The sequence below is a fragment of the Pieris rapae genome, chromosome 12, assembly GCF_905147795.1.
Source record: "Pieris rapae chromosome 12, ilPieRapa1.1, whole genome shotgun sequence".
Classification (NCBI taxonomy): domain Eukaryota; kingdom Metazoa; phylum Arthropoda; class Insecta; order Lepidoptera; family Pieridae; genus Pieris; species Pieris rapae.
The window spans coordinates 7617763-7640469 of record NC_059520.1 but is presented as its reverse complement, the minus strand read 5'-3'; the positions used below and the strand labels follow the sequence as shown (position 1 = coordinate 7640469).

Here is a 22707-nt window from a genome sequence, read left to right as displayed (position 1 = left end):
ACAATAAAAATATTTATTTATTAAAGTTTACCTCATCATAGTACTATATCTACGGCATATTTTACAAACTCTTTCATCTAAAATATATGACAATACATTTTTTACAAAAAAAAAAATATATATATGTTCAAGATAAAGTAAGCATAAAATAAAAGTACTAGAACTTTTTTTAGAAATTGTGAATAAAGGTCTTAACAAAAATACAATTTGTACCTAAAGTACCTTAAAATATGGTTAAAAATGTCTACCTTGAGGTGGTTCGTTAGTCATTTTAACACCATTCTGAAGCACGTAAACAGGGAAATGTTCCGCCGGATATGACGTTAGCCAAAGTCTGAAGTCTGGGTGGGTGGAATCCGGCGTTAGGCCTTCGCAAATCTAAGTGAATTATGAAGATATTAAAAATATATAGAATCAACTGAAAGAACGTCTGTACATTTATTACGTTAACAAAGTCACATTTCATATAAAAGATTAGAAACGTGGGAGCCTTTGCAAACCTGAATATATTTATAAGCTACTAGCTGACCTGGCAAACGTCGTCTTGCCAAACTACTACCTTTAACTCAGCGCCATCTGTTAGAATTGTATCAAATAATAAACAAATGTTAATGTTATCGTAATTTTAGTAAGGATGCCTATTTTTTTGAAAATGAAATATAGCCTATGTCACTCAGGAATGATGTAGCTTTCCAACAGTGAAAGAATTTTTCAAATCTGCCAAGTAGTTTCGGAGCCTATTCAATTCATACAAACAAACAAACAAAAAATCAAACCTTTCCTCTTTATAATATTAGTATAGAAAATTAGATTTTTATTATAGAATTATCGCCCACATTTTGTACGAATGAAATATAATATTTTATTATGAAAAGCTCCATTCATGTGTTAAATCCTTTTATCCATCCTAACAAGTATAGTTCTAAAAATACCTTTTCAAGCATTGGCATCCAACTCTTTGCCAAATGGCAGTTTTGTAAAACAACCCACGTGCCGCTGCGTACACCTTCGTCAATCAGTTTTACGGCTATTGGCCCTTGGCCCTGTCCCAACGATAACGAAAACAGCCGGGATGCCCCAAAACCCTAATAATCGTGTGGAATTACGCAACTCTCTGCATAAGCTTTTTATAAATAAATTTGAGAACATGTTAATATCGTTAAATATAAGTTATGTATAAATAAATATTTAAACTTGGTCGTAAAACTTACTAGGTACTTTTTTGAAAATCTAAAACTTATTGAAAGTACTTCTAGAGATTAGAGAGATCAACAAAACTCTTTAGTTATATGCTTTTAATTATAGTTAGATTTCAAGATTGACCGCTCTTTCTACGTCTTATTTAAATTAAACTATTTTATTGTACTAACAAGATACATAAACTGAAAATAAATTATTTATTATAGTTCTTTTTTTATTTTTTTTTATTGATATAGATTGCCAACGCTCGGCACACTGATACATTGGTAAAAACAAACACAAAATACAATTTTGAATGTGATGAGCAATTAGAGGCAAACATGACATTCATTTAGAGCACATACAAAAATCAATCGAGACAATTTTTAAACAAAACAAACATTACAAAAAAGAAACAATTACAAAAAACTAAACCAAAATCGAAAAAAGTTCTTTAAAGATTCTTTAAAAAAGTGTTGTGAGATGTAAAAGTATGATATATATGAAATAGATTTGTCTATTAAAATAGTTAATAAACAAAGATGAGTATTTCATACACAATTAACGATGAACATTTCTTCATATTATTCATTAAGTCTTTGAAATATAATAAAAACAATTATAAAACTTGTTTTCCTTACCTGATCATCGGCAAACTTAAGAAGTGTACCCATAGGATCCGAGCCAGGGGTCAAAACAAATAATAGTGGTATACAACAGTGGGAGTCCGAGTAAGACGATCCCAAATCAAACAAAGGCGGTTCGACAAACTGTCGGCCCATTTTCGCTAGAAAAATATTTATCCGTTAATTTCCCATAAGACCACATCTTTAAGGTAACAACACAAATTGCATATAAAAATGGCGGTATTGCAATAGATTTTTTTACATAGGCTCGCGAATCTTGACAGCACTAAGTGTCGAATCTCCCCTTACCTAAAATGCTTGATTTAACTAGGTCTTGGCGGCTGCGAGTGCCGGGGCGAAAACTACTCAAAATATCCATGATATTAAACAAAAACTATATGTGTAGATATTAAATTGGCCCACATTGCTATATAAATACATATATATTTCTGAATTGTGCTGTAAATCTTCTTAATAAATAAATAAATATTTATGGGTGAATCTGAACCCGCTGGCTTGCGGGACCCACTACACCTCTTGTGTTATTCATTTTGACATATTTGACAATTATATGAAAGGTTTTTTCAGCTACCAAGTAAATGAACCACTGTTTGGTCGGTTATTTGGTCACATTCGCGAGCGGGGCTTGTCAACAGTTTAAATATGTGTGGATATTGTCCAAAAGCCCCATGGCCAGTTGTCTCGACTTGTCTCGACTCGTTTGAAAGTCGCGTTTGTTACTTTGAAAAACATTATTGTGACTAAGGCTGTCTCTATAGATTTCCAGTTACTAGGATGGGCACCCATCTTTCTGAGTGCGTTGATAATCTTAGCTAGGAATACTACCTACTACCTAAAAACCTCAAATTGCATTGAAAGGGAGAAAACACTGTGATATTAAAGATCGAATTACACATAGCTTACCTTCGCAGAAGTTTTGAACAGCTGGTACCATCATATCGAACCTCATACAACGAAGAACCATCATTTTCTGAAACGTTTTCATATATTATAGAATTATACTTGAAAAATTGTTAAAGGAATCTTGTTTAAGGACAATAACCATAATAGCTTATTTATTATAGCATTATATTTGAAGTGATAAAATTTATTAAATAAATAGATAAATAAGTAAAAAATAGCACACTAACTAAAAATTTATAAAAACAATTAAAATATCTTTCTAATATGGTGATTTGAAAAGTGCTTTTTTCATTAGCTAGGTATCAAACGAAGGTTAGGTATCAAATATTTAATTTTTTTTTTAAAGTATACCTCGAACATATCCAATTTGCTATTCCAAGGTTCAGGCAGGGGCTGGTTGTGAGGGTCAGGTGCATCGCAGTAAAGCTCCCAAGCCGGAAGGTTTGTAATGAAATGGTTGAGAATACCACTGAATTTCTCCAATTCGTTTAGTCTGCGACATTTTTTTTCTAATATATTTGTGTACGCTTTAATCACAAGTACTGCCTTTGCGGCTTATGGCGTCTATAGAAAATAGTGTTAAAAACTTTAACAGAACCGAACAAATCAAGGTTTTGACTTCGGCGTGCGACTCTCATTCCTTTCCTCCATTCTCTTTAGACCATCTAAAGTGGCACTTTTGAACGTTAAGGGCCTGTTTCACAATGTATGGATAAAGTGCCAAATAGCTATGTAACACAAATTATTCGATAAATAAAAGTTCCAAATAAGATACTTCACATTTCATGACGTATAGCGCTGACAGTCGTGAAACGCAAAAATACTGTTTATCCTACAAATAAGTAACAAATAGCTTATTTGGAACTTATCCGGACATTGTGAAACAGGCCCTAAATGCAATATAAAGATAATTCTAGTTGCCCCTACCGTAAAAAGTTTTTGAAACAATACCTTTTATATTTCAATGGTTACTTGACATATATATTTGTATACCATAAATAGTTAAAAGATAAACACAGCATTCTACATTACGTAAATGAGAATGTATTCAGATTCATATAAAAGAGTCGTTTATAACTTGAAAAAATAAAGACAGCTTGTCCGATAACATAGCTTTTTATTACAGAAAAATTTCTATTTAATGAAACATTTGTATTATTTATATTTGTTATGTTATAACTCATGTTATATTTTTTTTGCTTAGTACTCAAAACTCAGGCATATAGATGAGAAATGTTTTAAAGTTTAATTTGTTTTAATGATATTGACTATTTTTTTTTAAACAAATTTGTCTTCGCAATTTAAAATGTATGTAAAATTAAATAAACCACAATATAATATTTTAATTAATTTTCGATTCAAATATTTTTAAACAATAATTTGATATTTTTTGCTACTGTATATGTTATGTATGTACCTAACCAGTCCTAAATACGGCGAAATAGTTTGACTCAGCCTAAACATAGGCAAACCATGTGAATGCTTAGGCAATCCAACTTCTTGACACAACAGTAATAAAACGCCTAAAGAGAATTAAATTGTTTTAGCTAATTAACCTAGTGTAGAATATATAGGTGTAAGTTTAGTATCTCGACACACAAATATAGTGTCAAAACACTATATAAGTCAACATAATATCACTTATTAGCCATGATTTTTGTTTAGGCTAGATTGTAATGCTTCTTGCACACATCATTTCTATATTTTTTTTTCTTTTCTTACTAGGGTTGCCTGGAAGAGATCGCTTGTTAGCGATAAGGCCGCCCGTTGCCTCCCTTGTAAATTTTTATGTATTGTGTCATTTGTGTATCTTTGCAACGAAGTGTGAATAAATAAATAAATAAAAATAAATAATTCATTTAAAATCGCATTCTCTTTTGTGAACTTTATAGTAGGAAAAAACAAAAACCAAACAAAAAAAACCAAAACCTAAACAAAGGCACTAGTCGCGTTCTATAAAAAAATGTTCTAAGACATATTACTCCTAAAACTCTTTTTTTAATTTTTTTTTCTAATACTTACGAATTAAACTCCCCCCAAGCCTGCGGGCTAAGAAAAGCAACAGGGTTTGGTTGTACGTGCCTCGGCTGGGCGCCGCCCAACAAGAACATTACGTGTCCACGATCCAATTTGCCCTCCGCCACCATTATCGTGATCGTCAAGAGTAAAGAAAACACAATTTTATCCTGTGTAACAATTTAAGAACTTTATACTTATTAAACGATTCTAATAAGTGGCTTTCTAATAACGAACTATTTAAAGCCACCTCATGTTTATAGGCGATATTTATTTTTCATAATATTAAGGCTATTTCACTAAATGCTAGACGGAGACCATAAATCTGCATTTGCTACGGTCCTGATATACCTCTCTTGCTTCTACTTATGGTTGGATACTTCTAGAAGAATCTATTTTAAAAATTAGATTTAATCAAAAATTAAAGTCAAGACGATGTCATTTGTGAACACGGGTGGGATACTTCTAGAAGAATCTATTCAATATGTAAGACAATTTTAGTAACAATTTCAAATTTAAACGACGTCATTCGTAGACACGGGTGGGTTATTTCTAGAAGAATCTATTTTAGAAATAAGACTATTTTAATCACACATCAAAATAAAGACGACACCATTTGTAGACGCGGTTGGGTTACTTCTAGAAGAATCTATTTTAGAAATAAAACAAACCTTCTCAAACAAACTCCTGCATATATTAGCGTAGAGTGAATATGTAAAGTGAGCTCGTAGTATCCCCAGCCTTTCTGGTATTTCCTCGACTTTTTCCGTATTATCAATTGAGCTTGTAAATAAACCCTCAAACCACCCCAATGAGTACTGATACATCGGGTCTATGTTAGCTAGAGATGCTATAAAGGGATAATCAATATATGTATAAAGTTGTAAAAAAAATTATTTACCTGACAGCAACAGGATTCATTACTAGCTGATCTGGTGAACTTCATTATAGGACAGTGACCAAACCCATGAATATAAATGTCATTAAATCGATATCTCTTTAAACGATATTTCTGGATAAATACAAGCCGGATACAAATATTCAATATAACTTAGAATTCTCTTGTAAAATAGTTTATATTGGAACAAATTTCACAATGCACACAATTTGAATTTATAATTTAATGCTAGCCGAATTTGAAAGTTTTAATTTTGTTGTTAGAATTTAGTTTTAAATTTGAATGATTTTAAATGCAGTCATATTTGCAAAGAATTATAAGGATATAAACGCACCTATAAGGAAAAATAAGTTTGTAGAATGAACCGCTATAGGAACATAGTCATCTCTTGCTGTGTCTATCGCTTTCTCGGTAATCATCGCCACTTCTTGTTTCTCTTTAATCTCATTTGACGTATCCTTTGCCGAATTTAAAATCTACGGAAAATAATTTATAAAATTTTCCTTGTGAAGCCTTGAGAAATTTAAGGGCTTTAATTTTGAGTCATTTTTGAGGATGTTCAAGTCACTTAAAGATTACTTGCCGATATAATACAATAAAAACTTACCTTTTTGTTTTAAAGAAACAAACGTTATAGTTTTATTTTTAAAAGACAGCAGTTGCAAGTTTTCTAGAAATGTCCATGGGCGGCGATATCGCTTAAAATCAAGTGAGCCTGTCCTGTCCGTTTTTAAAATCATGCCCATCTCAATTTAAAAAGTTATTTCAGTATTTCTGTATATTTTATATTTTTACATATTTAGATTATATGTAAACAAAATTGTCATCGTGTTCTACCTGTACAGCCTCTTCATCTTCTAGCAAGTGTTCAGATGTAGATAGAACATTTAAGATCTTCTTCTCAATCTCCTGTAACAATCTTCTATGTTCTGCACCTTGTGTTGTTAGATCTGCTTTTGCCTGTTGCAAATCCGGTCTCTCTCTTGCAACTACCCTCGCCAAAAGTTGCGCTTGAAGACCATCTTTGGCCAACATGAAGTTAACAAGAGTGACTCTTACACCAACTTCAGGAAGATAATGGGGATTCGCCAGTTTCGTGCTTATATATAACCTAGAAGTCATAACCTTGTCTTATAAATGGTGCTTCAACAATGTTTGCCCATACAAAGTTAACCGAACGATTTCATTAAACTTAATCAGATTGATAATTTTTTTTTCCGAGGTAAAAACTCAGCGTAATAAGATACAATTAGTTAATACAGTAACACTGAATGAAGAATAAAAACAACAACAAAACGTACTTGAAATCTTTGCTATATTCAACAATAGTGTCTCCAATTTTGATGCAAAGCGCACCACCTTGACGAAAAGTCTGTTGCTGTAGCAATGGCTCCAACATTGGATCTAATTCTTCAAGAACATTTTCTAACAATACCTAAAGAATATAAAGAAATTTGAAAGAGTATATTCCAATTGAAAATCTCTAGCGATCAATCTGTGATACAACCTACAATATGGGTTTGTATACAAAATATCCTTAAATCGCTCTTCCAGTACTATTTACCGAACCTCTTTTGTCATCACTTCACTTGAATTATCTGGAGTTTCATATGCAACATTGTTATATAATATAATATTAATCTGTTTAGTCGATTATCAATTTGAATGGTTCGCAAAGGAAATTGCAGTAAATTGTAAATTCGCTTCAGTATTTTTCGCAAAATTATTCTAGACAAATTTATTAAAAAAAAAACTATTGCAAAACATCGAAATTTCAGTTAATTCAATTAAATTTAATTGTTTAACTTAGTGTGTATACTTATAATCGTGTAAATCGCGTGAAGTGATTTTTTTTATAAACATTTAATGAATTCTTTAAAACTTCCTCCTTCAAAGGAAATAAGCTGTGATTTCGGCAAAAGGTCACACTTGTTATTAAGTTTATACTTTGTAACAGTATTTAGTTAAAAAAGTTAAAAATCTTCTTGTCTCTATCCACTTCTTATTTTTAGGCCATTTTTAAACATTTCATAGAAACTGTTAAGAAAAAATTGCCAGAATTCAGTTCACGCGTATTCATTTACTCTAAGTATAGAGACTACTCCAGACAATTAAATTTATTTATTAACTGAAATTAAATTTCCTAAGGTCACCGATTTTTTTAATACTTTAATAAGGATCATCTGCTCCTTATATTTCCGCTAATCAATAGAATAAGATTGGATAAGTTACCGGCTGCCCAAACTGAACAGCATTTTCCAAAACCCTTCCGAGATCAGCCTGAGTCATTCTGACGACGCACAAATTATTCGGTTTCTCCATATTTTTAATCCAGCGATTCGCTTGTCCTTGGGGATCAATCATTAGTGGCCAACGACGAGCGTTCCTACAAATGTACTCCAGTATAGTAGCGAGAGGTAGGTACTTGGGGCATTAATTAAAAAAAAATATTATTAATATTTTTAACATCATTTTTATGTTTATCTCAATCTTACTCCTATTGAAAAGTCACATCTATTAAATAAAGACGAAACAACATAATTAAACAAATAAAGTCCTTACATAATAATAATAGCACTCTCAACACTGAAATCGTCGGAGGGTAGTCCATCAATATTCCACTGCTGTATAGTTACGGGTTCACCCAAAACTTTGATCAAGCTAAAGTTCAATGTACACACAATACCACAATCGTGACAGGCGCGGGCCCATTTCTTTATCTGTAATAATTATGACAGTTGGTTCAAGTTCATTTTATTTATATAAAGAGATTGATGGTCACTCAATTCTAAAAGCTGGAATGCGTTGCCGGGCTATTAAGAGTTGATACGCTAATTTCTTGGAGGACCCTAATTTGGAATCACCTCAAGAAAAAAGATACAAACGATTTAAAAAATAAAAGGCCGGCAACGCACTCGCGAGCCCTCTGGCATCGAGTGTCCATGGGCGGCGGTATCACTTAACATCAGGCGAGCCTCCTGCCCGCTTCAAAAAAAAGAAATGTATATTAGTGATCATGCGGACTAACGCTGAAGCCATGAATTCTGGCTATGCACCCGTCACCAAGGTCCGAATAATAATATTGACGTGACAACGCCTTATAATTCGAAGGAGCCGGCCGCACGCACGAAAAAACATGACTAAATCGGCGTTACCTCGCTCTGAGGCGTTCCATTTAGGGCAAGCGAGAGCGCCGAACGAGCGACAAAATGGCAGTATCGGCCTCCGCATTCGGCAGCGTTTGAAAACAAATAAAATTAAAACTTTCTATAAAAATGACACCATTCCATCAGTATTTTCTTATGACGTTGTCACGTCCAGTGAACCGGTGACAAATGTCAGTAAACTGACTTTACAGACAACCGATTTTTACATTGCTGGAAGGTGCGTAATTTCCTTATTAATCAGTGTAAATTAAAATTATAATTATAGTAAATTGTTTACATACCTGTTCAAATCTGAATGCCGCTGTGAAAGGACCCAAATATGCGATCACACCCGCAGCAATTAAAATATCACCTAAAATAATGGTTGTATTATTGAAAAATTAAAAACTTACTTTTTAAATACAAGTTTAATAATAATATTTCAATAAAAACCCTATATTATAAGTCAGAAATGTATTTCTTAAATTAAGATATTTTTGCTATCATTATTTTTACTAATTAAATTGAGACAACAAGAAACTGCTCGAAAAAGAAGTAGTTAGGGCTCTACTCGACCTTCAAGATTACTGCGAAAGTTCAAATATGTAAAAAAGTAATTATTGCTGCATCTTTGATTCCGGAATCCTAACAAAGAGGAATACACGGTACAAGCGTGGCTTCGAAATCTAATTGATGAAATTCACGGTTGGGACGATACAACTAAATCATTTCCGGAAAGGTTAAATGCTAAGATAATGCGCATTCAGATGACTGCATAAGGTTATTCTTTACAGTATATAGATGAGTTGAACAATGATGATGAAGATAATAAACATGTAAAAGGCAAACATGTAAAAATAACGTAATAAAAACCTTCCGATAATTGTTTTTGAAGTTATACTGCTCTTCTTAAAAATGATGAGAGTATTTTTTTGCGCATGGCGTATACCGTCACAAAAATCCCACACTTAAGTTTTTTCTATTATTGTTATTTTTACGTTCGTAGGCGAAAGATATTTTTTTTTATGTGTAGTACCTGCATAAACATATATAACGTAACCAGTATTAAAACATACCCGTCAGTGTGTTGTACGTATCTCTCAACGATTTAGCAATTTGTGTCCACCGAGTCTTTTCACCCCCTAAGCCCGATATAAGCATTTCGGCTCGCTTTAATTTATTACTGCAATCCATCACTTCATCGTCCAACATCTTTTGTTGGCGATTCTGTTCTGATAATGCGTCTTCTAATTTTCCTAATTTCACTTGTACCTAAATATAAGACTTCCATTTAAACATATGAAAAAGGAAATGCCTTACGTACTTAAAAATTTAGACCTTTGGAAAATTATAAAAAAAAATTAAAACAGTATATATATATATATAAATTAATAACGCAAAAAAACACGAAACATAAAAATTTACAATCTGCTCCCAAGTCCGTAGGTATTAGATTTTTTTAAACAATAATCGAAATACATGAAAATATCGGTATATTTTAATTTAAACTCAATGTAGGAATCAGTTTATCCAATATTAGACACCCACCTCTCGGAGTTGAGCTTGCTTGACAGCTAAAGCCGCCATGGCCTTATCGTAAACGGCCTGCGCCGCTGCCAAACGTTGCTTCTTCGGGGCCACTACTTTGGCCACCTTGTCATACTTTGTCATTGCAATGACCCATTTGCACATGCCTAACAAACATTTAACCTTTATAAAATCCTAGCTACCAATTACTTTTAATTATTTTGTGCTATATTCTGCCCTTAGTGAGAACAACTTTATGATAGTTTCATCAAGTATTAAATCAAATATTACAACTAAAACACACATTCCATTGAAACGATGTTAAATTTGGTAAATTATACGAATACGGATAGTTTTTCAAGTTAAATTTGATGGTTGAATTTTGGTTCAAAGGAAATGTATAGAATGAAAAATGTACATTCTATGATAAATATTTGTTGGGAAGAAATAATAACACAATTTAGCACATGAAAATTGTGCTCCAAAATAGGCACACTACAATTGGTTTCCAAAACCTTTCATTAAAATCATGATGGTACTGAATTACCTTCAGCAGCAACAGAGACTGCTCGTATTTTTTCTGGCACAAATCCATCATCTTGCATCACCGTGGTCATCAATTTCTTCATCACCGGTGGCGGTATGTTATCTTTATCGTAATTTTGTAGGGATTCAAGAAACTTTATATCATTGAGAACTTTCTTTGATGGTCCCCAGAAATCTTCTATCGTACCTACTCCAGATGGATTTGGTATCTTGTCGGGTTTAATTTCCTAAGAATTATGTTTGTTGGTATGATATCAATGGTAATTTTAACATTTCTTTCTACAATGTGTTGTGTGGTTTCGTTGGCTACTAAGCAAAACGTTAAATAAATTAAAATTAAAGCCATTTTGTAACGGGTTCACTGTGCCTAATCATACATGGCACGGATACTTATCGTGGAAGAAGGAAGCTTATGTTCTTCGTGCGACTGAAAAGAATCATTGTCGAAGAGTCGATTGCAAGATTGCTTTAACTTTCATGATTATTAAACTGCAAACAATATGTGCTATTATGTACTTTTTCATCAACTTACCGGGTCATCATACTGTGACAGCAAGAAGGAAAAAAAGGCCCCGTTTATTATTAGTGAGTTGTATTAATGCAAAACTGTTGTAGTTTAAATTAGAAGGTTTTAGTAGAACCGCAGAAGAGAAAAAGAAAAGAGTCTGGATGATCAATTACTATTAATGAGAACGATAAAAAGTTTGTGTTGCTAAAATTTTCATGAAATCTGCACCAGAATAATTTTCATGAGATCGACACAAAAAATAATTATACCTTTAATATACAAATAGCTTCCATCACAAGTTTGATGCCTCTGGGGGGACTCTTCATGGTTTTAATAAAAGTGATGTCTTGCGGAGTCAAAGTATCCAGAGCCGCCAGCGCAGAGTTGAGGATAGGCATGGCTTCAGCCAGATCTGCGTCACACTCGTCTTTGATACCTTGGGCTTCTTTTGCCTGAAAATTAACCATTAAAAATTCAACTCTACTACCACATCATAGTATTAAATTTATGCTGGATTTTTTAATGTTCATTTAAACTGTAATCCGATAAACGGAGGTTAAATAATGTAAACCAGTAACAAAGAATCTTAAAGACATTATACTATGTATGCTTTAAATATATTCCAAACCTGTTCTTCAGCTGCTGCTTGATCGACAAGAACTTCAGCTTCTACCAACGCCACTCCTTCTTTCTCTTTTTCCACTTTAGCAGTAGTTTCTGCTACAGCCGCTGCACCAGCCGCAAGCTTCGGCTGCAGCACTTCCAGCGCTTGCTGTAACGCTGCTACCGATTTTGCAGCTATAGCTAGTTGATCTAAACCCGTAATGTAGCGTTTTTCGCTTGTTAATAGCTCACTGGAAGAGGTATTGATGTTTTATTAATATCAATAGGGGATAAATATGACGTAAAGGCTTAAATGCAAATAATGCTTGTAATGCGTATATCAGAATTTCTCCATGATCAGGAAATTTACTACTATTGAAAGATAAAAAAATAATCTGGATAAATGAGTCATTAGATAAAATCATATATGATTTACACAAATCAATTATAACAAAATTTCATTATGAACAATTTTAAATATTGTTTATGCAAAAAAATATCTTCTAGTATATATTTGTTTCTCTATCTTATAAGAGCATAATTATAATGTAAGACTAGATCTTAGTAACATTTACGGTAATTTTCAACTCCGAAATGTAGCGCGAATTACAATACATACGATTACTGATATCAGACTTACTATAAAATGAATAATGTATAAGAATTTATACTGTAATTCACTCATAATTTACCTACAAATACTTACGTTCGCTTTTTCCCTAACAAAGACTTGAACATATTAATAAGTTCCAAGTACGCAGTGGGCGTCACGTAGTTGTATCTTTTCAATCTCAAAAGGAACTCTCGCGTTAGCTGCTGTGTGTCCGTATGGAATATTTGACACAGTTTTATGGCCGTCTCCCGTTCGAGATCGGTCAGTTCAACTTCTTTTAAAAATCGTGTCGCTACAGCTAGTAAGGCATCAGGTGGCCATTCCTATAAGAGTTATTGAATTGGATTTACTTTGAAAAGAATCGGGTCATACATTTCTCGGGCACTTTCTGTTATTAATAGAATACGATAGAGATATTTAGCAAGAAAACGGAAGTTAAAAGGATAACATTTAACCTAATTGAGAGACTGTAACAAATAATTAAGACTAGTTATATTATATGTAAAATTATTTATACGATATTATAAACCAGATTGTTTTCAGTTGTCAAAATAATATATTTAAGCTTTCGTGAACAAAAATACTAAAACTGTATCGTATAAATTAAATTTTTAATATTTTGTTTCTCATTGAGTATATAGAGAACTGGGCCAACGATACTGACAGATATTCCAATCCCAATTTCCAGTTTTTGTTCGATCGTAAGGATGCAACATCAGCGCTACGCATATTCAGAGAACTACATCACACTAACAAAAACGTCAGAATCAGTATAGCTGTCGCATTGGAAGTAACATCCGGGTCTTTATATCTTATTATATATTTTTGGCATTTGAAAGTACATATCACCAATATTAAGCCTTTTATTACCAAAAAAATACAACTAAAAATTTCTCATAACAATCATTCTTACACCTAATTCCCATAATAAAATACCCATATAAATAAACTATTATATTCTTTAACATAATATGAATTACCTGGAACCAATCTATAGTACAACAATTGACAAGCGAAGGGAATTTTCTTATTCTTGTTCTAAGTGATGTTCCGGCCGGAGACATTGCTAGTACTATATGCAATTGATCTCGAACAATCGATACGAAGTACGCATACAACGCTGTCGGCGTGCCATCCGTTTGTAAGGATTTATCGCGTTGTCGATCGATCTGCGAGCATACGTGTTTAGAAGTGAGTGGTTGTGAATTTTATAGCATACTAGCTGACCCGGCAAACGTTGTTTTGCCATGTTTTTGTGCCAAAAAATTAAAGTTTATAATTAACAAAAAAAACATAAGGGATGATTGTAGAGGGGTGAAAATTTAGGGTTGCATGTATTTTTGTATGGTGTATCGTAAAAAAATATTGTCTATATCGTATATATATAAACGAAAAATTTTGTCTAAAAAATAAATAAAAAAATTTAGTTTATTTTTCTTTACTTTTTATTTATGTTCTCGGTAGGGAACTTGAAAAATATTTCAAGATCAAAATTAGCCAAATCGCGACTTCGAGTTTTAGGGAGATAAACGAACAACAATTCTAATTATATATATGTAACTTATTCACCATAAATATTTATCACCAATAAAACATTATTAGACGCCAAGGCACAGAACATAATAGTGTATATTTCTACTTTAGTTATCCCCAAGTACCATACGTGTCTTTGCCACCCATTTGAAAAATCTTCAATGATACTAAACCAGTCTCTAAGTCTAAGGTTACATTCGAATTGATAACACTATAAAAATATTTTAAATACCTTTACACTACACATTTGAGGCAAAATGTAAAAATATTAAAAACCTATGTAAAATTGAATAAAAGAAATTCTTTATAAGTGTAATATATCTTTTGGAGCGCACACTTTACGTGCCAAATGAACCGTACTATCAATGCTCCATATTTCCAGTCAGCTGCTACTTTGAAGATATTTTTCATGTCGTTTTATTTCAAAAGCAATTGATTTCTATTCTTGTGAAATATTGTATTTCAAAAGTTCAAGTATTTAATATTATAAAGTCTGAAATGTTCTACTTTAACGACCGAAGACTGACCAAAAACTATTTAAAATATTCGATTACATTTTTACATATTTCAAATGATAATGGACCCAAAGTCTTCCCTTAGATATTAGTCCCTTGGAACTAGAAATGTCAAAACATATATTTTATATGCGAATTAAGCTTTAAATGTAACGTAGGTTCTACTATTTAATACATAGATAAAAAAATAGATAGATAAGCCTCAAAAGGTTTATGGGGGTAGGTAAATAAATACGTACCACTCGCATTTTCTCACACAACTCCGCTTTCTCATCAGCACCAAATATGTTCGGCACTTCTCCCGAATTCAACATGTTATTGACGTCTTCTAGGAATCCTTCTTCTTTAATCTATATTAACATTAGCAAAAGTAATTTTCAACTCTTCTTAAAAGCTTTTTTACTTAAATTGTCATAGCCAAGGCAAGATATATAATAATTATAAAGTATGGAAATCCACCGTTGTTCACGATTCATTCGCTTCTCTGAAAAACTAATTGTTTGCACTGTATACTTAAAAATTCAAACAAAACAATTGTTTCATTACTTGCACCATATTTTACTATTTTATGAATATAAATAACATAACTTCATTTTTAAAAATTAAGTAACCCTATAACCTTTTCAGTCCGAAGCCCAGATTTCTTTATCTGATTAAGTGATCATTTGTTTCTGCTTATCGGCAAGTAAGTGGGCAGCCTTCTGTACCTGACACCACTGCCATCGACATTTCGGGTCCAAGGCAACCTCACGATGTTTTTCTTCTCAACGATGAGTGTTTAATGCGATGAGTGTTAAATTCTTATATATTATACATAGACAAAGTCCATTGGTACAGCCGGGGTTCGAACCTACGACCTTAGAGAGCTAAACCATCACAATAGAAAGCTAGTTCACAATATAAATACCTGTGATTCAATAAACAGAAACACCATGTGTAAGTCTGGCGTACTGGACTTTCGTAGCAACGTCTTTAAATCTTCTCTCCACTCTGTCTTACCATATGTTCGACTCATTTCTACCTATATTAAAATTACAGAGAATTTAAAAATATGCTTTTGGTAATAGGTGGCTATTTTCTGTTATACTTCAGAGGTCCTAGCACAAATGGAATAATTTCATGAACATGAACCTCTCAAACGTTTCGTAATTCGTAATTTTATTAGAACAAGTTACTCAAGTTTTCCATCCAAAGAAAACGTTAATAATACCATATTTTTTTGTTCTGAAGGCAACTTTTTAACTAATAATGTGCAAAAAATCATCTATATAATGAATTGCTCCAAAGTTCGCAAACAACGCTTCGTTCAACTAAACATTTTTTACTTCATAGTTTAAAAAAGCTCACAGATATGAACGGATGTAAAACAAAAGTCTAATCTATAATTCAATCAATCAATTCAATTGTTAATGTTTGACCAATCACAATCAAACGAAACACGAAGGATAAAAATAAATGAAAATTAACCTGAAATAGATCGTATTCGTTGATGTGAGCAGCCAGCCTTGTCAAGGACTGTCGTCCCGAACCACCAAGTCCCACTAAGAGTGCGTGAGACCGCGGCTGAGTTAGCACTCGACAAATACGTGATACGTGTTCTATCGCAAACCTAGAGGTAAATATATATAGAGAGATAGATACATTAATGAATGAGCATTCATAGTACGGGTGTGTTGAATTCGAATTTCGAAAATTTTTATAATTACGGAAAGATCAATACTTCTTAAAAATCTTCTAAACTAAAATTAAATTTTCCCGTAAACCTTTCTATACCAATTGTATAGTGGTTCAAATGTGTGTAATAATGCTTTAAAATAGAATAGGTTTGACAGTTTAAGGAATATATGAAGATATTATCTTTCTTAGGATCGTTTAATATCTATAATTATAATCACTTTGTAACTTATTTGGAAGTACTAAATTATAATATTATTGTCTATTATTATATTCATTTATGGCACTTTTTTTATTGCATAGGTAAAAGACCACGCGGGTCACTGAAATTTGAGTGTTTACCGGCCTTTAAGCGCAGTACCTACTAATAGCCCCTATACTTATTACAATGTGTCATCAAAATGCTTATTAATAAGTTCGTTTTTATGACATTAAACTAATGTTTACATACAATAAAAATTGCACATATATAAAAAATAATACGCACCTAAATAGTACAAGATTCATCGGCTTCTTAGACATGTTATTGAACTCGACTAGGAAGGCGTCAACAGTTGAGTTCAAATGGTCCATATTAGTAGTCTCCATATAGAAACGAGTATCCACTTTGGGATTTGCAAAATCACAGTAAATCAAATTACGAAGATGCAGATCTGTTATCTAAGGAACCATAAAATGATTCAAATAGCATTATTATTTTTTAATTATTTCATTCAAGACGCTTAAGGCAAATATTATGTATTTTATAATAAGTTAAACATTAAAAAAAAAGCTATAATTGTAATAAATGTGTTACAAAATTGTACATATTATGATGCATGAATATAAAAAAAACTCAATAATATAATATGCACATAAAACTAGATTAAATTAATATGTATTACGATAGAACTTCTAGGGCAGTTCGCCTTACATTATAGAAGTACCATTTACCATATTAAACATTTAATCACCTTCCTCTTATCTCTTTCTATCTAATATGAACCTTTTACTTTAGTTATATATTTGATATACAAAATAGCACCCCCATGCATGACATAACTGCAATGTGGATATTGTTTCGATATTATAAGGATTGCATTAATACTACTGAAAACAATGTTGGCTTTTTTATGGGACATGGGGCAGACGAATAGGTATGCGTGTGTGTTGGCGACGTTTGAAGGAATGGAGCGCTCTTGTCTTGAAGACTCCTAAATCTCAGTTTTGAAATACTTCTACGGGTGGCTGGATCTAAAGATGGTAGTCGCACAAATATTGGTTGTCAAAGTTGAAAAGATGATTATAACAGAAAACAATACCCAAACATGGTTTCATGTATTCCCCATTCGCCAGATACCTTACCTAAAGATTCTACTAAAAATATAATAAATCTACCATACCTTATCTTTGGGATTATCAAGAAGTCTTCCGAGCATTTTATCAAAGTCATCATTAAGATATTTAGCCGTAGATTCTCTCAAACAAGTGACAAGCCACTGTCGGTCCTTATCCTCAACCAAACGGTCAGAAAAGACTCTCAGACATTCGTGAACCCAAAGACGTTTTATAGATTGAAGGTCTGGTGTCACTTCCGGTACTGATAGAAGGACACCCTAAAAATATGTTTAATTTAAGAACTATTTCTCGAGGTTTGCAGAACTAGTTCAGGAGGTTTGTAGAACTAGTTCAGGAGGTTTCTAGAACTACTTCAGGAGGTGCGTAGAACTACTTCAGAGGGTTTGTATTTGGTTATTTATTTCAAATCGAGTTCCAGAACTTTTTTCCTGCACATGATTTACAAATATGTGCCTATTTAATTGAATATTTATTTGAGTTTAAGTATAAAGCAGATGAATAGTTTTTGATACAAATAGGGTACAATCATGAATTTTACGATATTAACATTAAGCTTAACAATCTGTAAAAAAATATACAAAATTTGTGTGCACGTACCAGAATGACTCTGGAGAAATCTCGTAAGTTGAATGTATAATGAGATTTGGAGGGCGTTGGTAGGAGGTTAAGACGACACTCCTTGTACACCTCAAGTGTCCCTGCCACTATCTCATCGATGCAGGGATCGAAGTCTTTCGAGAACCCTCTGAGAAAAATATATTTCAAAGTATATCTTAGGTCACCATTCTAGGTACTATTTAATAGACAAACTTATTTCCACATAGTTCGTATACACTATACAACTAAAGTAAAGCGTAAAGCTAGAAATAGAGAAGAGTGTAAGCTCGTTTTAGTGTTAATTTGTTTGTAATTCACATTTTGATGTACGTAATAAAGTATTAGTTATTACAACATCACCGTCACCGTCACTGTCATCAACATCAACATCAACAACAACACTAACATCAACATCATCAGCATCATCATCATCATTATCATTACTACTTAATGATTGGTTAATGAAATATTTCTATTAAGCGCTTTTGACTTAATAAAAATAGCTTACCCAAAAGAAAAGACCATATGCATAAAATTTTAACTTAAACATAGTGACACGAGGGATAATATAATTAGTATATATAGGTTAATATACCTTGTGTCCAGATGCCACAGCATAATACGGCCAAAGATAACTTGCAATGTTTCGTCATCAAACTCGTCGATACAAAAGAATGAAAAGTGTCTTGAAAAACGCGGCGTGATCAACTTGGCACCGGGCGTCGGTTTTCCCATCGCGCACATGAACTATATCCGTATTATACATTTATATTTTACAACAGGATATTAATATTACCAAATAACAGTTATATTTTATTATAAAAATTATAAGTTGTTCACAAATAAGTGTGTTGGTCTAACTACAGCATATGACTCTCATTTCCGAGGTCGTAGGTTCGATCCCCGTGCACAAATGGATTTTGTCTATCTGCGCAGATACATTACAACTTCGTCACATTACAAATAAAAATAAGTGGCTAAAAAAATATGCCAAGAGAAATGTGCAAGAAGTATAAGATTAAGATTACAAGTAACACTGGAACATTATATGACCAAACTTAATATAATACAAATTAAAAAAAAACAAAGCTAAAGCTAACCTTACGATTCATGACGTAAGCTTTCACTCAAAAAGACTGATGCAATTTATTATTAACGTGCGTCCTACTCAGTCAATATTTTTTATAAAAGTAAAATTTTCTTACCTGTACATCAATCAAATGCATAGCAACATTTGTTTTCCTATCGTACCAGAGACCTAAATCAATGCCTTGCCTCAACACTTCTATGGGCGGCTGTGCACCATACGTTTCCGCTTGTGGCATGCTTACGTCATCCACAAATACCACGCAGAAACATCCAATAGGTGGACCAAATACACCTTTAAATATTTATTCATTGGTACTAAATATAACAAGATAAATATGACAGTATACATACATAATTAAACCAAAACAAAATAGTGTATGGTGTACATTTTTGATTATATTTAAAGTATTCATTCCAATCAAATATACAGTATTTACAATACAACCTACATAGTTAAAAAAACAATTGAAAATTAAAAAAAAAATTAAAACAATTTTTAACGCTGGCAGCATTTCCTCGCTGTATTGCGATACTTATTCGTTGAGCGAGGAAATCACCAACTCTGGGGTCACCCGTACTATCTACTAGGCGCCAATTAAGTCTTTAATAAGCGCCTGTGCACTTGAACCATACGGCCCCTAGAGTCTCTACTAAAGGAACAAAATCAAAAGAGGAAAGACGCAGAGGAATTTTGACTTCAATTTGCATAGTGACATATATAATTTTCCTGATATTATATTTAAACCAAGGAATGAAATAAAAGGCTTTATTTTATTTTTATAGTAATTAATATTGAGACAAGTGCACAGAAAATTTACACCCAATGAATAGCTTTATTATGTCTTTACATAGGACGATTATAGACTTAGTGATTCAAGTGCGCAATCTTGCGGTCGTGCCTTCGAAACACGACTATATCCTATTGTGCGCAATTTAACTCTTTCGGTACGGCAAAGAAAACATAGTAATCACATAGTTGTGATAGTAGTCTGTATCACAAAACCTTTGCTTGGTTAAAACCCTCTATAGGGGTGGGTAGACTTGATGTTTTTTGTAAAAAATATTTTGACACATTAGATTAGGTAGCGTGATAGAACTAATAATAAATATAAACAAATAAAACATTTTTGAATTTATTTTAGATTAGATTTCCTTTTTAAATAATATAATTTAATTCACCTTTTCTTCGCTTATCCAGTTTTCCCATTATAATATCCTGTGTTTGGTTACAATTTGTTTGAGCCGAGAACGCCATTATAAGCGCCTTATATACTTTTGTATCAACCCGTCTGACTAAGAAATCCTACAAATATTGTTATAAGTTAGTCATAGATTCCAGAAACAAATTTTATCTATATTTACTACTAACGTCGCATCAAGTTTCAGAATCTACATGCGCGGCAGGCGGTATGTCAAAAATGTTTAATTAGATAAATCGTGATTTTTATTTTGTATAGATAAAAAATTGTAGGAATTGAAAGAAATAAAAGCTATCTATAATGCGTGATAAATTGTGAATAATAAAGTCATTTATAAGCTTAAATTACAGCTTAATTAAGTGCAACTTAGATGAGGCTAACACCTCAAAATTTTCACAATTCAAAATTTTCAACCGCTTTTTCACTTTTATGCTTCTATTTGTAAGCTTACAAATATTTAATATTTCTTATAACAACGACTGTTTGACGACGATTCTGTATACCTATTTTAGACCTACGCTTTCCTGAAGGACTGTCACGTTTTGTGATTGAGCTTTGTTACATGGACCGTTTGGAAATATCAATATCGAAAGAGACATAATGGAGAATATAGAGAGAGTTCTATCTTCAATTGAAAACATTGAATGGGTAGGTATAGCCGATATGAATCCCCGAATGCCAAAAGTATATGTTCGGAACGAATACAACTAAAATCCTTTTGAGCGTACAGTGAGAACGAATTCAAAAGAAGGTACCGTTTTTTGAAACACGAGGTACGAAATGTGATAATGCCATTGACGATTATAAACTTCCAACCTTATAACATCTTTACCGCAATTGCAAATACCTATTTCATTAAGGTTTTATGCAACTAATAATATTTTCGTAATATTGTGGTCATAAATATGTATAGTTTTTCGATTTGATATATTATACCTATGTATTCTCAAATGATTTTAAATACATATATATATCAAGGTTGAAGATATTTGACACAGAGATGCTTATGACGATGGTGATCTTGCTGATCAGACACCAGAAGTTGAAGAACACATATCTGTGATTGCCCAATTTAACTAGGTGATTGGTTTGGTAATCAAAACAAAACTAGTTTCATTTTAATCATTTACTTTCTGATTCTTTTTTAAGTGTAAAATTTCTAACGATAATTTATATTTTTGCTGAAAAAATTATATTTCTAACTGATTTTTTAATTTTAAATATTCCACTTCTATCTCTATCTAGGTTTTATTACTTGAACAAAAATACATGGTTAAGTTTCGTTAAAAAAAAAAACGTACGATAATATATGAAGACTTCCCAGTCCCCGTAGGTCCAACCATCATAACAGCCTTGTGATGCATAACCAGCAATTTGAATAACGCCAAATATCTGACGCTATCCAAGGTGGTGACTAGAATCTGGTTAGGTGGAGTGTCCCTGCTGATTGGGGGAGCTGATACCACATCATCCTGCCAGGGTTTCCATTTGCCCTTACCCTAAAGACGAGGTCCAGAAATAAAAATAGTAATAAAGACCAGTCCTATTATCATAAAAAAACTAAACCAAATTGCATTCTTGTCTCTTTCTGTTAAATTATGTTTACGCTGTAATGGAAAAAGACAGAAGGGTACTTTAGAAAATATTATAATATATAAACTAGCTGCCTCCGCGAACTTCGTTTCTCCTTAATGTGATTTTTTAGCCTACATTTTTAGTACATACCAAAATGGAATATTTTGCTATGCTACCCCAGAGACTGTTCGGTTTTCCGGAATGAAAACTTTTACGGTTTTCTGTAAAACCTCAGTTCAAGTCATGATCAGAGAAGGGTGCAAATTAAGAGTTGTATGTATATTTATATGCTGTATCATAAAAAAAAACAACAGGTTTGTCTAAAGAATAAAAAGTAAAAATTAGGGGGATGAATAATTATACACACAAAATTTCACGTAAATCGGTCGAGTCATTTCGGAGGAGTTTACACACAGTGACACGAGAATGTTATAAATTAAATTAAGTTACCTCTTTTATAAATCGATAGTCATACACAAGGCCTTCCTTTGGCAGAGCGAATATGTATTGTTTTTCTGGCTTCTGTATTTCTCGGGGATAATTCAACACTTCTATAATCTAAAATATATAAATCGAAATATTTAACTTTGCACTAAGAATT

The 22707-nt window shown here is 32.5% G+C and overlaps 1 protein-coding gene across 1 annotated transcript in view; it reads right to left on the bottom strand.

The window, feature by feature from the left end:
- LOC111001996 (dynein axonemal heavy chain 7) overlaps positions 1-22707 on the bottom strand; it is a 52574-nt gene that overhangs the window by 7148 nt on the left and 22719 nt on the right. The window contains exons 35-65 of the mRNA XM_045630565.1: positions 22557-22664; positions 21833-22030; positions 20512-20635; positions 19449-19624; positions 18839-18990; positions 18244-18391; positions 17691-17903; positions 16796-16968; positions 16102-16243; positions 15542-15655; positions 14874-14984; positions 13567-13755; positions 12680-12909; positions 11999-12224; positions 11640-11822; positions 10864-11089; positions 10338-10483; positions 9866-10061; positions 9092-9162; positions 8206-8363; positions 7876-8029; positions 6945-7078; positions 6481-6754; positions 5978-6119; positions 5417-5595; positions 4752-4915; positions 3081-3222; positions 2730-2796; positions 1821-1966; positions 933-1085; positions 249-378 (exon numbers count right to left, since the gene is read on the bottom strand). Of these exons, the coding sequence (XP_045486521.1) occupies positions 249-378; positions 933-1085; positions 1821-1966; positions 2730-2796; positions 3081-3222; positions 4752-4915; positions 5417-5595; positions 5978-6119; positions 6481-6754; positions 6945-7078; positions 7876-8029; positions 8206-8363; positions 9092-9162; positions 9866-10061; positions 10338-10483; positions 10864-11089; positions 11640-11822; positions 11999-12224; positions 12680-12909; positions 13567-13755; positions 14874-14984; positions 15542-15655; positions 16102-16243; positions 16796-16968; positions 17691-17903; positions 18244-18391; positions 18839-18990; positions 19449-19624; positions 20512-20635; positions 21833-22030; positions 22557-22664 (4969 nt within the window). The remainder of the gene's footprint in view (positions 1-248; positions 379-932; positions 1086-1820; positions 1967-2729; positions 2797-3080; positions 3223-4751; positions 4916-5416; positions 5596-5977; positions 6120-6480; positions 6755-6944; positions 7079-7875; positions 8030-8205; positions 8364-9091; positions 9163-9865; positions 10062-10337; positions 10484-10863; positions 11090-11639; positions 11823-11998; positions 12225-12679; positions 12910-13566; positions 13756-14873; positions 14985-15541; positions 15656-16101; positions 16244-16795; positions 16969-17690; positions 17904-18243; positions 18392-18838; positions 18991-19448; positions 19625-20511; positions 20636-21832; positions 22031-22556; positions 22665-22707) is intronic.